Source organism: Chanodichthys erythropterus, chromosome 6 (assembly GCF_024489055.1).
Source record: "Chanodichthys erythropterus isolate Z2021 chromosome 6, ASM2448905v1, whole genome shotgun sequence".
NCBI classification, from domain to species: Eukaryota; Metazoa; Chordata; class Actinopteri; order Cypriniformes; family Xenocyprididae; genus Chanodichthys; species Chanodichthys erythropterus.
This window is the reverse complement of record NC_090226.1, coordinates 29,388,394-29,409,594: the sequence shown is the minus strand read 5'-3', so window position 1 is coordinate 29,409,594 and position 21,201 is coordinate 29,388,394. Positions and strand designations below refer to the sequence as shown.

General features: G+C 38.9%; 1 protein-coding gene across 2 annotated transcripts; it reads left to right on the top strand.

Annotated features, from left to right (window-relative positions):
* The first annotated feature begins 118 nt into the window (after positions 1-118).
* Positions 119-8,568, top strand: r3hdm4 (R3H domain containing 4). Of its 2 annotated transcripts, none has more exons than XM_067387468.1 (8): positions 119-281; positions 1,087-1,241; positions 4,058-4,176; positions 4,253-4,367; positions 6,180-6,265; positions 6,390-6,475; positions 6,646-6,701; positions 7,163-8,568. In XM_067387468.1, exons 1-8 carry the CDS (start codon positions 238-240, stop codon positions 7,264-7,266), a joined length of 765 nt encoding a protein of 254 aa, XP_067243569.1. In that variant the 5' UTR covers positions 119-237; the 3' UTR covers positions 7,267-8,568. The 2 variants fall into 2 exon arrangements, with proteins under 2 accessions (XP_067243569.1, XP_067243567.1); XM_067387466.1 differs by having other exon boundaries at positions 6,177-6,265.
* Positions 8,569-21,201: the final 12,633 nt, after the last annotated feature.

Below are 21,201 nucleotides of genomic sequence, written 5' to 3'. Positions count from 1 at the left end.
AATTCATAAACAGATGTATAATATAATATAATATAGCTTCTGTCAGGTTGAAGCGTTCTGAGGATATTTATTGGCTGAAATGGTTGTCATGGCTGTAGGGTTTCCAAAACCCCGCCCATTCTCTTTATCTAGTTAGCTATTAGCCATCGCGGCTAACGCCAGCTGTTCTGGACCTTTTCTCCTTATAAATTTATTTGTTTGTGTCTCTGTCGTGTTTCTTTGTGAGAAGACTTTGAGATGGTTGTGTTAAATAGCAATGACAATGAGGAACAGGATGTAATGTAAGTGTATTTTTAGCTTGTAGCCGGTAGCTAATGCGCCTATTTGTCTTAGCACATACATGTCAGTTGTTGTTGTTAGTCGGCCAAGCTCATTAGCTAAATTAAAAACAAATGACAGATAACGTTACGTCTCTCAAGTCTTCGTTGCATGTAATGTTTTACATAAATGAAATAATAAGTGATGCACTTGTTTAAAACTGTAGTAGCAATGTAATGATTGTTTATGTCATTGTTTATGGCACCTCAGCTAAATGACAGGTCATTATGTACAGAAATAAATAAATGTAAGGTTATAATTCAAGTACGTAAAGTCAACTAAGTTGGAAATAACAGGCATATCCGAATAAACTCAGAAGTAAAATCAGTATTTCACATCTAATTTTCTGTATAAATGTGTAATGTACTATTTGCTGGTTTCTCTATAGGTGACCCTGGACGGCAGCTTCACAACAAATAAAAATGAAATAATTATAGTGAAATAGACAACTAAAATGTGCATGTTTTTGCAGAGATAAGCTGTGACCTATTTCCATGGTAAAGCATCTGACCTGTGGTTAGAGCTATAAATAAAAGCAGAGCAGTGGGTCTCCACTGAAGAATCTGTAGATTCACTACAGCAGTGCAGTGTGAAAAACTACATTAAAATCCACTAAAACATTGTGACAAATTTAATTTAATTAATTAATTACATTTAAATTCGTATCAGAGTAAATTTTGTGGCTGTCATGTGTGTGACTATGGAGTAAACCCTTTGGGAGAATAGTTTAGTAAACCAAAACATGTCTGCTTTCTGTTTCTCTTTCAGCCTAAATGAGCGGCGCTGCTCATCTCTACCCAACTCTCCTGCAAAACGTGTTTCTCCAGCCAAAAAGAAGCAGTTCTTTATTAACCAGGCCATCCGTAACTCTGACCTCACTCCCAGAGCCAAGGGCAGGAAGAGTCTGCGACGACAGGAAAACAGTGAGTCTTGCTTTTATGTCTGGATACTTCATTATTTATGTTTATGTTATTTACTATTTTATTACCTACTACACAGGAAATGTTTGCAAAAAATGAATTCTGTCATTTACTCACCCTCTTGTCACAGTTTTGCAGAATGTTAACAATGCTCTTTTCTATACTGAAAAAACACAAAAGTCTATATGATTTTTTATGACTGTAACATGGGTCTCATAGTTCATTTTTAGCATTAAGGTGTGGTCACATTAGTGTAATTTCAATGTATGAAGCGCTGCTCACACAGATGTTACTTTCAAACCAAGCAGCTTTCTGTTAGTCAGTGCAGCGAATTTGCATTGAACTTAAAATGAAATCTGGCTGGGAAAATTTTTCGCCCTCACACATTCCTATTAAAATTTGTCTGTGAAATTTAGATGAGCAACTGTGACTGCACTTTTAGGCCCTAATTTACACCTGGTAATAAGATCCATTTTGCCAATTGGATCATAAGACGACAATGCTGTAAACAGGTGTACGCTGTAAAAGCAGGTGTAAACGGGGTCTAAAACATTTTGAGCTTGTCTACATTCAACCACTTCCAGAGGCAGAGTCATTTGGTCGAATGTGTTTGAACCAAGCGGCAACCTCCCACAGTATCCAGCTTCCCCCAGTGAAGCCAATACAGAAGTAACTTAAACTGCGATTCATCGTCTGGCCGCTAGGGACAGGCTGCAAAAGGGAGCAAAATCTCATTGACCATAATGTTAAAACAGCCAAGTTTACAGCAGAAAAACACATGTTTACACTCTGGTTCAAATTGTGTTTTGGTCTATACTGCTAATTTTGCCCTTCATGACAACTCTGAGGGGGTTGAATTTTTTCAGTTTAAATTATATTAAGCTTTAAAGTTCTGAATAATTAAGGGCGTGGTCACTTGAGTGACAGGTGGCGCTGCTGTCTGTGAGCCGTCATGTCACCTCAGCAGCTAATTTCAGCCACTGAATTTGGCATCTCAGTCGTATTTGTGCCTTTTTTCTGGATTATTTTATACAATATATGGCTTGCTGCATACTCGAGGCAGATGTCAGTCTGTGTATATGTGCTCGTATGTGGAAGATAAACTTTGGTGGATCGTCGTGGCATTGGCTAAAAGTTTTGTTCCTGAGATTTACAACAATGACAATACCAGGAGGATATACAACTCGGACAGCACTGCTTGGATACTAGACTAAAACTGCTGCACTATTTTGAAAAAATATACTTTGGACACGTGCTCATTAGTTTGAGAGAACATTTGAGAGTTATACAGATATCTGGTACCTATATATGTACGTATAGAGTTTTACATTATAAATGCTGCTCAGATTGCATCCTTTCTTGAAGAACGATGATGGAGAGCAAATCATTCCGAAGATGCAAACGATGGACAATATATATAAAGATTTAATGGATTAACAGGTTAACGCTTTCATGAACAAAAAGTATTTTTTTTATGTTTTGAAATGGACATTTTACCCAAGTGAAATGGATTGGATTCACCTCGCGATCTCTATTTCATTAAAGGTATGAAGTCCCAGTTGATTTTTTTGTGTTATTTGCACACCCCACACAAATTAATTAGCCTACTGGTGTTAGAGCATCTATAACGTTATCTTAAAAAACTAGATTGACAGTAAACCTTTAGTACTTTCTAATGATATTGTTATCTTTATTAATATTTTAGACAGTATCTAAGATAAATACGCTAGGCGGGCGTGGTTTCAGCAACAAGTCGCATGGGCTCCAACTACGTTCCGCCTCTTTGCCCATTTTCAGTTATCCGGGAGTGACGTGTGGTGACGCGCAGCTAAGATGGCCGCGGCCTCATTTACGCGTCAAAACTGCTGTTCAGAACTCTATGGGTGACGTCACGGACACTACGTCCATATTTTTTTACAGTCTATGGTTTGAACAGCCACAAAAGACCTCCTACTCTTTACCTACTAACTTAATGCATAAACATCATGGGAAGCACACTAGCCAGATGGGATTTAAACTTCATCGGCTGAAAACCCAAGTTTGGTTTGAAGACGAAAATGTACCAAACACAATGTTCTCCCACCATACCTGATTTGTAGTGGTTAAACGGATCGTTGTTGATCCGTGATCCGTATGGACCAAGCCCCACGGTTCGGCACGCATGTGATTCGCGGATCAGCTGCAAGTTTCACAGCAATAGAGTAAAGGGTTATCATTTGCACATGTTTTGTCTTGCTGGTTTATACATTAAATAGATATAAAACCATTCCAGCGCTAGAAGAGGCAAAAGAGGATTTAATTCGGTATTGCCCGGCATGCTGTTATCGGTGTGCACAGACGCACATACAAGGCTCGCGCGCACACCCAGAGAGAGAGAGAGAGTTTCATATAGCTCGCAGAGCTATTGATTTCTCTTTTACGTCCTCAAAGCACTTGGATGGACACATACACGCATTATGTCCGTCAAAATACCCCTCTCGGCATGTATTCCCGTAAACACATTCGGTTAAGTATTAATTTAACAAGGTGAGAATTCGGATGTGTGCGTGCATGGGGTCTTGCTCTTAAAGTGACAGCAACCTATAAATCACCAATACTGTTAGGGCAGCTGTGGCACAAACCTTACATTGGGTGGTGGTCTAATAAATTTGTTATGCACTGTACTGTATATGTACTGTATAGAAGCATTGGCCAAATGCTTAAAAATGAAAAGAAAAAGCGTTCATGTTTGGCGCAGAAAAATGATTATTTGTTACAGAGAGAAAAAAAAGTTTAGTTATGATATTGTAATATTTTGCAAACAATCTGCTTCTGCGTAGCTCGTTTTCTGGACAGTCTTTTGGAACCGGGCGAATGCTCTAAAGAGGATGGTGAAGGGCATGAAACAGCCTCGCCCACCATCTTCACTGAAGCCTGCACCAATGGAAACTATGTGGAGGTAAAGCAAGTTTCTTTAACTGCTCTCAGTTAAGGGATATTTTGACTACTTTAACTCTCTCTCTAATGTCTCTCAGTACTGGAGTGATTTTATGAATCGTTCTGGGGAGGAGCAAGAGCGACTGTTGGCTCTGCTGGAGGAGGAGGCTCAAAGGACCCACTCTAACAAGAGCCATAAAGACCAAAGAAAGGGTCTGACATAATTTAATCACACAAACCCACTTTGCTTCCAATAAGAGAGAGGGTTGCACACCAGTTTATCACGCTACACACATCTTAAGACTTATGTTTGACGTATTCACTCTAGTGTAGACCACGCCAGATGAGACATACTTCACACAGAGAGGCATTTGTACTTCACATGCTCTCTGTTGCCTTCAGTCCCCTTAACCTATGGCTCTAAACTGCACTCGAGGACGTTTTGTACAGTTTACATTTCAGTGCCTTAAGATCAGGGCGGTGTACAGACATTTTGAGGGGCAGGTGCTCAAGTGAAAAAAGGGCACACCTCTCATAACTAGCCTACTATAACATTTACATAAAAAAATTAGTTACAACATCTTTGAATTATTAAAGATAATTATGTCCTTTGTTGGCGTTATGCTGAAATTAGTAAATGAGCAAAAGCAATGCTGTGCATTACTGAAAGAAATTACTATTCATCGTTTGTAAGTCACTTTGGATAAAAGCGTCTGCTAACTGAATAAATGTAAATGTCATCATTTCTATTATTTATAGGCATTTATTAGTTATAGCTGCATAAATAATGTTATGAAATTAGTGTTTAAAATGTGACATTTTGAATCTAGAAATATGAAATTATACTTTTCTATATATGATACTTTTGTGTGGAACTGAAACTGCCAATAGATGGCAGCAAGTCTTAAAGGATTAGTTCACTTTAAAATGAAAATTAATTCGAGATTTACTCACTCTCAAGCCATCCTAGGTGTATATGATTTACTTCTTTCTGATGAAAACAATCGGAGTTAATAAATATCCTGACGTCACGTCACTTTTGTTGAATATGGAAGGCATATGACGTAGCCTAAGTGTTTTGAGCTGCTAGAGGCGTTACACTTTCTTCGGTGAATACGGAAGGTGGCCTGGTGGAAGCTAGATATTTTACTTTATAACCTGTTAAATATGAATATTTTTTTACACAAACGCACCGCTTTGCTTCAGAAGGCCTTTATTAACCCTACGGTGTCATGTGGAGTACGTTCATGATGGATGGATGCTCTTTTTGAGCTTCAAACTCATTGGCCCCATTCACTGCCATTATAAAGCTTGGACACGTCAGGATATTTATTAATATCACTGCGAATGTGTTCATCAGAAAGAAAAAAGCCATATACACCTAGGATGGCTTGAGTGTGAGTAAATCTTGTAAATTTTCATTTTAAAGTGTACTAATCCTTTAATAAATGAGTCAAAGAATCATTCATTCACTGATTTGTTCAAACCGGCTGATTCATTCATGAACAAAACACCACTCTGTATGTTGCAGGGAGATGCAACTGTTCTGCTTTGTTCGAAACTATTTTTCGTTCATGAAATAGTGCAAAGAACAGGCAAAATGGACAATACTGTGTTTAAAATTAAGTAAAATTAATATCAACTTAGTTTTTTGAACTGTTGTATTAAAATAAATCTTACATTTGAAATCGTGCTGATATTGGGGAAAACAGCACTTTTGTTCGTGTGATACCTCTAAACCTCCCTCCCCCCCCTCTGCCCTAAACTCAGGCACTGGTTGAGCCAGAAGTCGGACGTGTCGGGACGCTCAAACAAACAGAGCAATGTTTCGATAGCTCCACAGTATTTGCACTCTGTATAGGTGAACTTATGCATGATTTACTTACGGTCGTCTCTGCCGTTAATCTGGGGATTTGAAGTATTCCAACATCAAAAATTACACACCACACTTCATCTTTATTAATTCAATGATGGGCAGATTATTTGTAATTATATCTGACATATTTGTGATGATCCTTTTAGCAGTAAATCCTGCTGTCAGGGCTCAGGAATGTTACCAGAGGATTGATCGAAGGCTGCGTGCGACGCTGAGACGCAGACAGATTCCCATGGTGACGCTCTTTGTCATTTGCTTGATCTTTGTCTTGATTTTTGTCTTCCGCCTATTTCCCTTTCTCTTGTCCTATCATTCTTTTTTTCTGTCTGATATCTGTGCTTTCATTTTCTTTGTTTAAGGGAGTGTTGGAGGGTCTGGAGTCCGATCTGCTGGAATTCTTCATGGCACATCCACACTCAATTTACATTACCAAACTCAGCAGCAGGTGAACAATCTACAACAGTTAATGCATCTCTCACCTCCACAGACTAATTCAGACCCCACTAACAATTAAACATGCATGTTTGCAATTGCTGCTTGAGAAGTTGAAAGCAGTAATGTTAGTGTATCAGTAGAATACCATGTTTTGATTCAGACGTGTCTGTGTTTCTGCAGTTATGAGCGACTGCTCTTTCATGCCATCTGCCAATACATGGATCTGACCTCTGCTAGTGAGTGAACTTTATTACTTCATTCCAACGTAGCCAATTTATGATTGTTTTCATATGAGGCTGATGTGAATTCATTTGTGTATATATTAAGTACTGTAAACTGTAGTGGAATTTTCAAGAACTTGATTAGGTTTTTCCATTTACAGTTTTGTCAATGAAACACATTAAACCTGTTTTTTCTTTAGTTAAAATAACAATAAAAAAAAATTGATTTATCATTGACTAACATACTCTTTTGTAATTGATAATGCCGTTAACAATTTAAAAAAATGCTAGCTTTGATCCTAATGTCATTTAATTATCAATATTTTAAAATACATTTTTAACAACCAGGTTAACACCACTGACAATTCTCAAAAAATGTGATTTCTCACAACTAAATGTAGAAACTCAGAGTTTTATCAGTATCTCCTTGACACACGTGACCTAAGGAACAACTAAAGTGTGTGATTTTTCTGCAGGCTCTGACTGTAATGGTGCTCGACAGACTGAGGTAGTCAACAAACAGGAAGAGTTCCTGCCTCCTCAGTCTCTGCTCTCTGCCTACCTGGAACAGTTGAGCTAAGCTGCTATGAATCCTGGCCACAACCAGTACCATTGCTGTTCATCCAGCCAGAACCGGCACCACTGCCCCTTACCTGGCCAACATGAACTGTGCGTGTGGCATTATGTCATAGGACCTGACCTGCAGGCCTTGTCCTTTAGGAGAGACTGGGCTAACTAGAGTGATCACTGTACTCAGTGTCACTGTCTCTGTCATTTACTTTTTAAATGCATTTTCTGATGTTTTGGAGCACATATTAGTAGATGTTACTATAACTGTCTTTATAAATAATCTGATTCTTTTTCCATGTTCCAGGCAGAATTTTACTGTCATGGCATCTTTGTATACAAGTAGAAACATAATTGTGTAGAAGAGGCAGAATATGATTGATAATTGACAATTATTGTTTTTGATGTTCATGATCTTAACATGAAAAGTCACGGTCAAAAACCTACAACTCAGGCTCATACAAAAGGATGACATGTTCTAAATCAGCACACACGTCACAAATCTCATGATTGTTATGCAGTTATTGTATGTGTATACCCGTATAATGTGTTTATTTTTACTGCACAACGTTTTACTATTGACATTCATTTGATTTGTGCAGACTTGTAATTCTGCTAATTTACTTTAGCCAATCCTGCCTGACAAGAGGAATCTGTAGTCCTTTTATATCCAGCATTCTATAACATGAATTTGAGTAAAACGGTACTTGTCTTGTTTGTTAATCTGCAGTTATTAGGTGTCACACACTTCTTCTTTTTTTCTGTTAGGGATCTGCCAACATGCACTTAAAACTATGCCTTACCTGTACACGCCATATTTGTCAGTTTTGCTTTTTCGTATTTATATATTGAGCCTTTACATCAAGGTTATTATGGTTTACATACAGGGGAAATCTTTCGATGTTTTATACTATCAAGGGTCTTGAGACACTTGAGCAGTTCTTGCATTGGTGTTTATAACCAAAGTGTGTGTGTGTGTGTGTAGTACTGATTCTCAGGCATCACCCTTCATGAATGTGGACTTTTACATTACTCTCAATCACCTAAAAACAGGTGTGTTGAACCCTTTTGCGATGAAGAGTTAGCTTTTTAGAATAATATTTATACTTTTGTGCCAAAATTTGAGTTTAATGCTATTTATATCATGGTGGCAGAACGTGAATACACACAATAGAGCGCTTCATTGTATTTAGTTTTTGTCTGTTGCAAGTACCTGTTAAAATGGTATCAAGCTTTTAACTGAGATCATATTGTTTGATTATTTTATTGATCGAATGCAAGTCATGTGGACATAACCATGAAAATAAAAAAAGTTCTGGTAAAGCTTGGCTTCCTGTATTCATGTTGTTGTGAAATATTAATTTACGAATAAGGTTTAAAGGCTTGGTTGAAGAACACCAGTGCCCTGTTCAAGTTCTCATTCTGTCTCTAGTTTCACCACAAAGACATCTTTTTTCATCATTTCCTCACTTTTGATCCAAACCTGTATGACTAACTTTCTGCAGTGAACTTAATGAATTTAAATGTTTGAGTTACATTTGTATTTAAAAGTTTAAAAATGGTCATAAGGTCACAAGGATGTATCAATATTAACACTAGTCTTTGTTCCACTCAGTGGTTGTTTCCTTGCTTTTGAGAGTAGGCTTGCACTTTATTTTACAGTACATGCATTTACCTAAGAAAGTACAGGGTAATATAAGGCAACTACATGGATTAGGTTCAGGGTTAGTACCTAGTTATTACCCAGTTATTGCAATTACTAGAATAAAAACATAGTTTGTACATGGGGAACAGGACTGTAAAATAATGTGCTACTGAGAGTAGATATGAATTGGTTCTTTTGAACATTTTGTTTCAAAGTAAAAGTTATTATTATGTAATTATTTCTTTCCTTATATCCTACTTCCCGTCTCTTAAGGGGAAATGCTATTGTAGTGATAATCCTGCATATGTATATTCTGCTACTCACTCACTTACTCACTGATCATGTACATCCTCTGAACCTGTTCTCTAGAAAAGAAAAAGAAACTTGTCGCTGATTTCACCTTCACCACTCACCTCTAAGGTTTGTACATGAAAGTGTCCTCAACATTGCTAATTGATTGGAAGCAGTCACAATGTCTTCTTAAACATTCTGCACAGACTGAATGTGAATTTACAAAGCATTTAAAACAAATTCACAGACTCATTTATTCATACATTGTGTAAGTACAATGATATGTGAAAGACCTATAGACTTATATTTTCTTATATTTGCTTTTTTCATAGAACAAACTGATTTATTATATGAAACAGTCCAAAAATGACTGGGTCGTCTCGGACGCAAAGGTAGCTTTTTCCACCTTTTGACCACAAGATGTCGTTACGGCCGTGTTGAAAAGCTTTGATGCTTCGCAAAGCTTCATTTTTCCATTACTAATTATTCCAGCTATTGTAAAAAGAGGCTAAAATTGACCGCCACCTGCAGCATTCGGGACTCCTTTATGTAGGCTATACCCGTGACGTGACGTAATGACTCAAAGGCATACTCGTATTTCCTGTGGAAACCTACCAGTAGCCTGTCACAAAAAAAAAAAAAAAAAAAAAAACATTACTACAAGCTTTCCATTGTGAATTGGGCTAAGGTAAGGACATAGTTTTGAACAATGACTGTCTGGTTATGTACTTGCTTACTAATTTATTTTGGATATTTTTTAACCAAAAAAAGTTACAGACTGCAGCTATAAGTACAAATACAATGAATATGCAATAGCCTATTGTCAGGTTGGGTGGGTGGTGGAAGGAACGAGGACTCAATTGCAGGGAAGAGGGCTTTTATTTATAATAAAAAATAAAACAAAAACAACCCCGAGGGGGAAAACAGACTAACTTAAACTTAAACAAAAATCACAAGCCATGTGCTACACAAGACAAGACATGAACAAGTGACTATGAAAACTCATAAGCCACGTGTTCACACAAAACAAGACAACATGAGGGCACGCAGCCCGTGAAACACAGACTGCGTGCTACACAACACAAGACAAAAACAACAGGAAAGCACGCGGCAGGTGGAAATAACCGCGTGCTACACAACATGACAATACAAGAGACAAAACAGGAGACAAGAACGCACGGCAAGTGAAAGAACACTCGACCGTGCGCTCACAACAAAGACAGGACTGGGAGCGCGAGTGTCCTAATCCCGACACGAAACCAAACTAGACACGAGTGCCGGGATCCGAACGCCACGCTCCCAACATGAAACAAGGAACGCAGACAAGAGAGCGCACAGCCCCGAGAACCCTCGAGACCGTACGCTCACACAAAAACACGACAAGAACGGGAGTGTCAGAGCTCTGTCACAAAACCAAGAAATAAGCAAGACTGAAGTGACAGAACCCTGACACCTATAGTCATTCAGCAAAATGCTCCTCTCTACGTTCATTTTTGTAGCTGACTAATGAGTTTTTGGACACTGAACAGCTTTTCTGAGGTAAATGTGACATTTTTACAAGCTGTTTTATTGACGCCTTTCCGCAGTTGAAACCGATTGATCGACATGATACAGATTTCGGTAAGTTGTACTTTATTTTTCAACCTTCAGGTGTTCATTCATGTTTATTTTGTGTTGTAACTAGTAAAGCGGGAGAGATGATTGGTTCACAACATGTGCGCTCTGCTTGGACTGAAGCGTTAGAGTGGTCTGTCACGCCGAAAGATCTTGTCACCTCGAGAGACCTCTCACTCCAGTCTATGGGAAAGCAGCACCATTTAAAGGTGCTCTAAGTGATGTCACGCGATTTTAAAAACATTTTTTGTCACATACAGCAAACATCTCCTCAATATCCGCTAGCTACCTGCGTGAAGTTGGCCCCCCACCCAACGCAAAACGTCGGCAAAATAGTCTCAATCGTTTGTGCTCTGTTTGTGCTGGTTTGTGCCGTAAAAATTTTTGTTTGTGCTGCTTTGGTTTTTTAGATATTAAAATAATATTTATAGGTAATTCTGATGTCACCCAGCCCCCCCACATGTTCCGAATTCACCGAAAATAGTCTCAAACGTTTGTGCTTCGTTTGTGCTGGTTTGTGCCGGTAAAACTTTCGTTTGTGCTGCTTTCGATTTTAAAATATTAAACTTTGAATTATAGGCGATGACGTCACTCAGCCCCCCAACAAGCTCCAAATTCACCCCAAATAGTTTCAATCATTTGTGCTTCGTTTGTGCTGGTTTGTGCCGGTAAAAGTTTCGTTTGTGCTGCTTTCGATTTTAAAATATTAGACTTTGAATTATAGGCGATGACGTCACCAGCCCCCCAACAAGCTCCAAATTCACCCCAAATAGTTTCAATCATTTGTGCTTCGTTTGTGCTGGTTTGTGCCGGTAAAAGTTTCGTTTGTGCTGCTTTCGATTTTAAAATATTAGACTTTGAATTATAGGCGATGACGTCACCAGCCCCCCAACAAGCTCCAAATTCACCCCAAATAGTTTCAATCATTTGTGCTTCGTTTGTGTTGGTTTGTGCCGGTAAAAGTTTCGTTTGTGCTGCTTTCGATTTTAAAATATTAGACTTTGAATTATAGGCGATGACGTCACCAGCCCCCCAACAAGCTCCAAATTCACCCCAAATAGTTTCAATCATTTGTGCTTCGTTTGTGCTGGTTTGTGCCGGTAAAAGTTTCGTTTGTGCTGCTTTCGATTTTAAAATATTAAACTTTGAATTATAGGCGATGACGTCACTCAGCCCCCCACATGCTCCAAATTCACCCCAAAATAGTCTCGTTTGTTTGTGCTTCGTTTGTGCTGGTTTGTGCCGGTAAAAGTTTCGTTTGTGCTGCTTTCGATTTTAAAATATTAAAATAACTTGTATAGGTCATTCTCAGGTCACTCAGCCCTCCACATGCTCCAAATTCGCCCAAAATAGTCTCAAACGTTTGTGCTTCGTTTGTGCTGGTTTGTGCCGGTAAAAGTTTCGTTTGTGCTGCTTTCGATTTTAAAATATTAAACTTTGAATTATAGGCGATGACGTCACCAGCCCCCCAACATGCTCCAAATTCGCCCAAAATAGTTTCAATCATTTGTGCTTCGTTTGTGCTGGTTTGTGCCGGTAAAAGTTTCGTTTGTGCTGCTTTCGATTTTAAAATATTAGACTTTGAATTATAGGCGATGACGTCACCAGCCCCCCAACAAGCTCCAAATTCACCCCAAATAGTTTCAATCATTTGTGCTTCGTTTGTGTTGGTTTGTGCCGGTAAAAGTTTCGTTTGTGCTGCTTTCGATTTTAAAATATTAGACTTTGAATTATAGGCGATGACGTCACCAGCCCCCCAACAAGCTCCAAATTCACCCCAAATAGTTTCAATCATTTGTGCTTCGTTTGTGCTGGTTTGTGCCGGTAAAAGTTTCGTTTGTGCTGCTTTCGATTTTAAAATATTAAACTTTGAATTATAGGCGATGACGTCACTCAGCCCCCCACATGCTCCAAATTCACCCCAAAATAGTCTCGTTTGTTTGTGCTTCGTTTGTGCTGGTTTGTGCCGGTAAAAGTTTCGTTTGTGCTGCTTTCGATTTTAAAATATTAAAATAACTTGTATAGGTCATTCTCAGGTCACTCAGCCCTCCACATGCTCCAAATTCGCCCAAAATAGTCTCAAACGTTTGTGCTTCGTTTGTGCTGGTTTGTGCCGGTAAAAGTTTCGTTTGTGCTGCTTTCGATTTTAAAATATTAAACTTTGAATTATAGGCGATGACGTCACCAGCCCCCCAACATGCTCCAAATTCGCCCAAAATAGTTTCAATCATTTGTGCTTCGTTTGTGCTGGTTTGTGCCGATAAAAGTTTCGTTTGTGCTGCTTTCGATTTTAAAATATTAAAATAACTTGTATAGGTCATTCTCAGGTCACTCAGCCCCCCACATGCTCCAAATTAGCCCATCATAGTCTCAAACGTTTGTGCTTCGTTTGTGCTGCTTCCATTTTTTATTTTAGATAGCCTATGTTTATTAAAATAATATTTATAAAATCTCAGGTCACTCAGCCCCCCACATGCTCCAAATTCACCACAAACAGTCGCAATCGTTTGTGCCGATAAAAGTTTCATTTGTGCTCCCTCGCTTTATAAATATTAGACATTGATTGCATTGAATTGAATGACACTGAACGGCTGCAAATGCAAATCGCATAAGAGCATATTATAGTGACTATTAGGCTATATACCAAAGCATATAAATAGGAGCAATGTGATTTCAAATTAAGTCTCTGTTTGCTTTCTTTCTTTTCAGTGACAAGCGCGTGTCAGAAACGGAAAGTTGTTGCATCAAAAAAGCTGCATCAGTCCTTGTAATTCCTTCAATTAATTACCCTATGTCGAGAAAAAACGACTTATTTAACTGTCTAACTAAACCAAATCGAAAAAACAAATAAAGACATTAGTTTAATTTGATTTGAAAATAAACAAAGACAAAATAATAATAATAATAATAATAATAATAATAATAAAGAAAATGACACAATAACACAAAGAAAATTTTTTTTTGTTGTTGTATTTTTGGTTTATGGGTTAAACAAATTAGTTTATGCTTTAAAATTCGTTTCGAATGTGTGGGTGGCCCCTAAAATACTCATTTTGGCTTTATGTGGTCTAAAACAACATTGAGGAAATTTTTATTTATTTGTATTTATTTTATTCTTAAAAGGCCTAAGTAAAACCTAATGATGCAACTCGTTATGATGTTTCACTCGTTATTACAAGCAGTTTTTTTGTTTTGTTAAATAATAACATAATTTGTGTTTTATTAGTAAAATCTAAAATATCAGAAAACAATGGAAGGGATTGCGCAGGCGCCTCCGCGGACAAGATAAGTATTGTGCTCTCTGATGAGTGATTGATTCCTAGATGTGTATGTGTTTTATGTTTTGTATGCTTTATATTAATTGTGCCTTGTATTTTCTCCATTTTAATGTACAGCCCTTTGGACAACTTCGGTTGTATTGAAACGTGCTTTAATAATAAATAAATACAAATACAAGTAGGCCTACAACGTTGTTGAAAGGTTTATATAATATTGTGTTTCCTGAAGGATAATTGATCATGATTACATAATTAATTGATGATAATTCTATATTTGTTTTTTTTTTTTTTTGTTTTTTCGTTTTGGTTTTGTAAAGAAATAATGAAATAACAATATTGGATGTTTAATTGGGGTCCGTCATCCGTGCGCCATGGTATATGCTGATTTGATTTTTTACTTAAAAAGAAATAAGAAAGAGTTTGATTTTGTGTTTGTGTTTGTGTGTGTAAAAAACTGAAAACTGAAAAATAAAGCTAGATTTTTCGTAATTTTATTCATGGGTAAAAATGTGATTATTCTTTAATATTTGTTTCGCATGAGTGGCGCCCTGAAACGCCATTTAACTTTCCGTTTCTGACACGCGCTTGTCACTGAAAAGAAAGAAAGCAAACAGAGACTTAATTTGAAATCACATTGCTCCTATTTATATGCTTTGGTATATAGCCTAATAGTCACTATAATATGCTCTTATGCGATTTGCATTTGCAGCCGTTCAGTGTCATTCAATTCAATGCAATCAATGTCTAATATTTATAAAGCGAGGAAGCACAAATGAAACTTTTATCGGCACAAACGATTGCGACTGTTTGTGGTGAATTTGGAGCATGTGGGGGGCTGAGTGACCTGAGATTTTATAAGTATTATTTTAATAAACATATCTAAAATAAAAAATGGAAGCAGCACAAACGAAGCACAAACGTTTGAGACTATTATGGGCAAATTTGGAGCATATGGGGGCTGAGTGAGAATGAATAGCCAATTCTTTTAATATATTAAAAACCGAAGCAGTCCAAACGAAAATTTCACCAGCACAAACCAGCACAAACGAAGCACAAACAAACGAGACTATTTTGGGGTGAATTTGGAGCATGTGGGGAGCTGAGTGACGTCATCGCCTATAATTCAAAGTTTAATATTTTAAAATCGAAAGCAGCACAAACGAAACTTTTACCGGCACAAACCAGCACAAACGAAGCACAAATGATTGAAACTATTTGGGGTGAATTTGGAGCTTGTTGGGGGGCTGGTGACGTCATCGCCTATAATTCAAAGTCTAATATTTTAAAATCGAAAGCAGCACAAACGAAACTTTTACCGGCACAAACCAGCACAAACGAAGCACAAACGTTTGAGACTATTTTCGGTGAATTCGGAACATGTGGGGGGGCTGGGTGACCTCAGAATGACCTATAAATATTCTTTTAATATCTAAAAAACAAAAGCAGCACAAACAGAATTTTTTACGGCACAAACCAGCACAAACAGAGCACAAACGATTGAGACTATTTTGCCGATGTTTTGCGTTGGGTGGGGGGCCAACTTCACGCAGGTCCGCTAGCTGCCTGTCCCCTGAACACACTGTACAAAAACGTGGTCTCTGTAGTCGCCACAAGCTCCAAAACAGAAATAAAAACTAACTGGTGCAGCCTGGACCACGAAACATAATAAACATGCTCCAGCCAATAACCGACAAGAATGATTTTAAATGTGTGTTCATGACTGTTTCAGGAAACACGGAGGGGAGGGGGAGGAGGAGGGAGGATCTAGCTAGCATCTGTTTTGTTTGACACCACTTCAACGTCAACAGGAAGTTACTCTGCTCAGGTTTGCTTAGAGCACCTTTAATACAGAAATGGTACAGAAAGTAGTACCATTTCACCCCAACCCCCGAAAAAAACTGTGGATTTACACAATTCACATAAATGACATATTTTGATTCAAAGGGTCATTCAGAGGTTCATTCACCTGCTTGCTGGACCAAAGTGCAATAATATTTCTACAGGCCTCATATGCGGCAGCTGGATTGTGAAAGCCCTTCTGCTTAAATTTTGGGTCAAGCAGGGTTGTCTCTGCCAACAGGTTAAAGAATTAAATTCAGTGAGAAAGTTGTTGCATCAGCAGCCAATGAATTCACCATTGCCAAAACTGAGTCATGGACAGTCAAACGTTCAAGCTATTTCTGGATAAACTTTTGCAGCCCCCTTGCAATTAAATAACTTTACATGTTGTCACATACTTGTGATAGAAGCAAAGAAAACCATATAAAATACATAGGGTCAAATTGTATTTAGAAATTTTTTTTTTTTTTTTTTTTTTTTTTAAAGACAATTATTAAATAACTAATAAATCAGATTTTATTTTATTTTTTGTATTAAAGTAAAGCTGCAATTATATTAAAATGCAAAAACCTTTCTGTGCCGATTTCAGCTGTAACTTCTTTGAAAGGACTTAAAGGGGTCATTTAATGCCACTTTTACAAGATGTAAAATAAGTTTCTGATGTCCCCAGAGTGAGTATGTGAAGTTTTAGATCAAAATACCCAACAGTTCATTTTTTATAGCATGTTAAATTTGTCACTTTTTGAGGTTAAGGTAATGGACTGCTAATCCATTGTGCTCTGCATGTGTAGGTTCGAATCCCATCCTCGTCGATCAGTGGCTTTAGTGTTTCGTGGAGCCCAATGCACCTGGCATAGCTGCTCAAAGCACCTTGCTACCAACTTTAACGTCCTCATTTTAAAAATAGCTGCAGAAAAACACCACAGACAAACTTCAAACAGACTGGCAAGTGACAAGGTGGCTGAGTGGTTACGGCGATGGACAGCAAGCTGGGGAACAATAGTCCAACAAAGACAGGGAAGAAGGGAAGAAAAGGGGGAAGGAAGAAAAGGAGAAGGGGAAGAAGAGAAGGAAAAAATGAGGAAAAGAAAGGCTGAAATGTGACGTTTAGAGATATTCCTTCCTTAGCATTTGAGTTGATCGACAACTTCTGGTTTCTTAGTGTGGAAAAATCGCCCATTTTTATTTACACTGTTTTCTATTGCAGGTGCTCACCAAGACCGGGGTTCGAATCCAGCTAAAGACAACTTTTTGTAATTTCATGAATTTTGTTGTAATTTCATTAAATAAACTATTTTTTGAATGCAAACTGTTCCAATGTTAATAAAATATACAAATGTACTTTGTTTGTTGTGGTTTTTTATATTTCACGAAAAATAAAATATTCCAATGTACTTTATTTGTTGTGGTTTTTGATATTCTTTCATGAAAAATAAAATATACCAATGGAACTGTGTTATTATTTAGTAGTTGTCATATTATTGTACTAAATAAGCATATTTTTTCAAAGGTTACATTCAAACAAGACACTTGCAAATCTGTTATTTGAAATGAATAAAGATGCAACCCATAAAATAGTAACTAAAATGTGTCTCAAGAATAACAAAATGTAAAAATTATCTTTTTATACACAAATGTTATACTGTTGCAGTGTACTGTGTGTTGAGTTATATGAAAGTAAAACTCAAAAAGCAATCACCTGTCAATTTGTTTTTATTTTACAATCATGCCAACTGAACAGCAATGAATACTAAATTAAATAAAATAAATAAGAATTTTTTGAAATAAAATTAAAAGGTGCATAAAATGTTAAAGACGTTTTTAAAACAAGTTAAATGAAAAGTTAAATAAGCTTTCAAAAACAATAAATAAGTGAAGTTCACAACGTAATTTCGGGAGGAGTGAACCCATCTAATCTTTAAATTAGTGAAACTCAAACATAATCTCAAGAGGAGGGAACCCTAATCTTTCAATTACATCCAGAGCATATAAGCAGCTACTCACCCTGCTCTGGCATCAGTTGTTTCGATATCATCCGGATGCGTCCGTTATCGAAACATGTCCGAACTCCAGCTATTCCCGTCAGACGACGAATTCTCCAGCGTCCCAGAGACGCCCGCTCTTCATCTCCAACCCAAACCAGGTCGTTCCACATTGGATTGTGATCCACTGCCGAATCGCACAGGACGTCAGCTCCAGCGCTCGTACAAGCCGCGCTCAAGAAGACCGCTCTCTCCTCCTCCATCAAGACCGTCATCTTCCTCCGTCTCCAGTTCTCCTTCTCCTCCTCCTCCTCAGTCTTTATCTCAAACTACTCGCCAGGACGTCCCGTTAATTTCCCCTGTTTCAAAATGGACTGTAAACAGCCTCCGTCAAGCACTGGCTAATTCCGGTGTCCATTTCCCACGCAGATCATCAAAGATCCAACTATACGAGCTTCTGACGAGTTCCCAAAATTCTCCCAGCCAGCCCGAACTTCAATCAAAAAATCCTAAAAACAAAATTCAACGCATCTCAACTATCCGTTCTTCCCCGCGGCAGCAAAGTAGTCGCCAAACTCGCCACCAGCACGAGCGCGCTAATCCGACCGCTCGTACTTCCTCGTTCGCTCCCGTCTCGTCCCGGCTGGCAACAGCGGCCGCCGAACACAGTTCTCCAGCGGCTCCGGCTCCAAATAACCCTCAAGTTTTATTTTCAGGTTCAAGATCCTCCAAGCATGACACGGAAATACCTTCTCATCTAATTCCTTTCTCTTCTGTTCCGTCTTTCCTTCCTAATTCTCAAAAAGGTGTGGAATCCAGTGTGAGGCTGCCTCCACTGAATGTTCCGCCACCTCTCCCTTTTCCTTTTTCTTCTGGTGACGACCACAGCGTGAGGATGCCTCCGCAGTCAGTCCCACCTATATCTCTTCCTATTTTCCACTCTTTTCCACCTGCTGCAACTCATACTAATCAAGATCCTCAGCCCTCTACGTCTATAGCCCCAGCTCGCTGGCCATCTCATTCCCTTGCGTCAGTGGAACATCTTCCACCTCCTCCTCATGCGGTAGCCCAGGAACCTCCTCCAGTGTCTTCTCAACTTCGCTCACTAATCCTAGCAGGTGCAGATATAGATCTTCCTTCTCTTCTTACATCAGTTCCTATCAATGAATCCCATCGTTCTTTCGAATGCGGCCCCTTAACCATACACCTTAAAGACTCCATCCCCACCACCAAACGAGTACTCACCTTTTCAGAATTCTGCATTGCTTTCAGTAGACTAACAGATATCATATGCGCCATCTTTCCCACAAGACGCAAAGAGTTAAATGACTATCTCTCCATTATAGCCGAGCTCAGCCTCTCTTTCGGTGGTAGTCATTTTTACACATACCATAAACTTTTTTCTGCAAAATGCGCCGCTCGCATAACCCATTGGAACCAGTGCCCATATTGGGGGGCTCTCGACCTAGAGCTTTACAATAAAGTTTTTCTGGGCTGCCGAAGTGTCTCTTGTGCCATTTGCAGATCGATTTCTCACACAACTTCGTCTTGTCCCCAAATAACTCCGGATCCCCCAACTCTCCTGGAACCACAAGCGCCCAAGTCTACATCATATGTCCCACGTTCCAGGAACGAACGCACCATCAGTTTCAACTCAGGGAAACAAGTCTGTATTAACTTTAATAACTTGGGCTGTGTTAGACAACGTTGTCGCTTCCTCCACATTTGTACTTACTGCGGCGGAGCTCATGCCCGTCCTACGTGTCCTGTACGCCGTTCGTCCGCAAATCTAAATAAAAATCTCAAAAAGTATCTCTCTTCTCCTATTATCATTTCTTCTATTGCAAATGAACTAAAAAACCATCCAGACAAAAACTTCACGCATTACCTCATTTCAGGTTTGAAAGAAGGCTTCGATCCCGGCTTAGAAAGCCTACCAAATTCCAGCCTAATTTGCGACAATCTTCAATCAGCCTTAGCCGAACCAGACTCCGTAGAGGCCCTCATCAAAAAAGAAGTTGATTCCGGTTTCATGATTGGTCCTTTTGATTCCCCCCCCTTCAAACTTTTCCGCATAAATCCTATCGGGATAGCCACCAGGAAATTCTTGGGTAAAACGCATCATAATTGACCTTTCTGCCCCCCATGGGAAAAATCAACCCAGTATCAACAGCTTAATCCCATTAGAAGAATTCTCACTGCATTATCATGACATAGACCAAGCAATCGATCTCATTAAACATGCTGGTACCGCAGCCTGGCTTGCAAAGGTCGACATAATTTCAGCTTTCAAAGTCATGCCCATACACCCTGATTTTTGGCATTTGTTCGGCATTCGCTGGCGTGAACGATTTTATTTTGCAGTCCGTTTGACTTTCGTTTGTAAAAGCAGCCCAAAAATATTTGACACCCTATCAGAAGCACTCTGCTGGATCCTGCAAAACAACTACACCATTCCCTACCTCATTCATCTCCTCGACGATTTTCTCATAATTTCCCCCAGCCAAGCTCCCCCAGCAGAACACCTACGCACCGTCCAAAAGGTCTTCTCACAGTTAGGAGTCCCCCTCTCCCCAGAGAAAACCTCAGGCCCTTCTACATCTTTGGAATTCCTGGGAATCAACCTTGACTCCATTAAGTTCCAAGCCTCTCTTCCCAAGGAGAAGATAGACAGAATAATCGCCATTTCTTCAAACTTGCTAGAAGCCCCCCATTGTAGCAAGCGCGATTTGCTCTCTCTTCTAGGACATTTAAACTATGCCATGCGCATAATTCCTCAAGGCAGGCCTTTCATTTCACATCTCCTGACTCTCGCTACTGCAGCTCAAGATCTCGATGATCTAGTAGAACTAAATCCCCCCTGCCAATCAGATCTAAAACTTTGGATTACTTTCTTAAAACAATGGAACGGGCTCACTTTCTTTTACGACAACATTCTGTCCCAAGCTCATGACCTCTGTCTATTCACCGATGCTGCCCCCTCCGTTGGTTATGGAGGTTTCTACAAAGGCCATTGGTTCGCCTCAACTTGGCCACCCGAGCTTACTCTACTCCCCCATTCTGACCAATCAATTGCGCTGTTCGAGCTATATCCTATAACAGTAGCAGCCCATCTATGGGGCTCGGACTGGTCAACAAAAACCATTTGCTTTCTCTGCGATAACCAAACGGTAGTCCACTGCATCAACAAAGGCCGTTCTAATGCTCCAAAAATTATGCCCCTGCTGAGACGCCTCATTTGGACATCCGCTTGCAACCAATTCATAGTAAAAGCTGAACACATCCCAGGCCATAAAAAC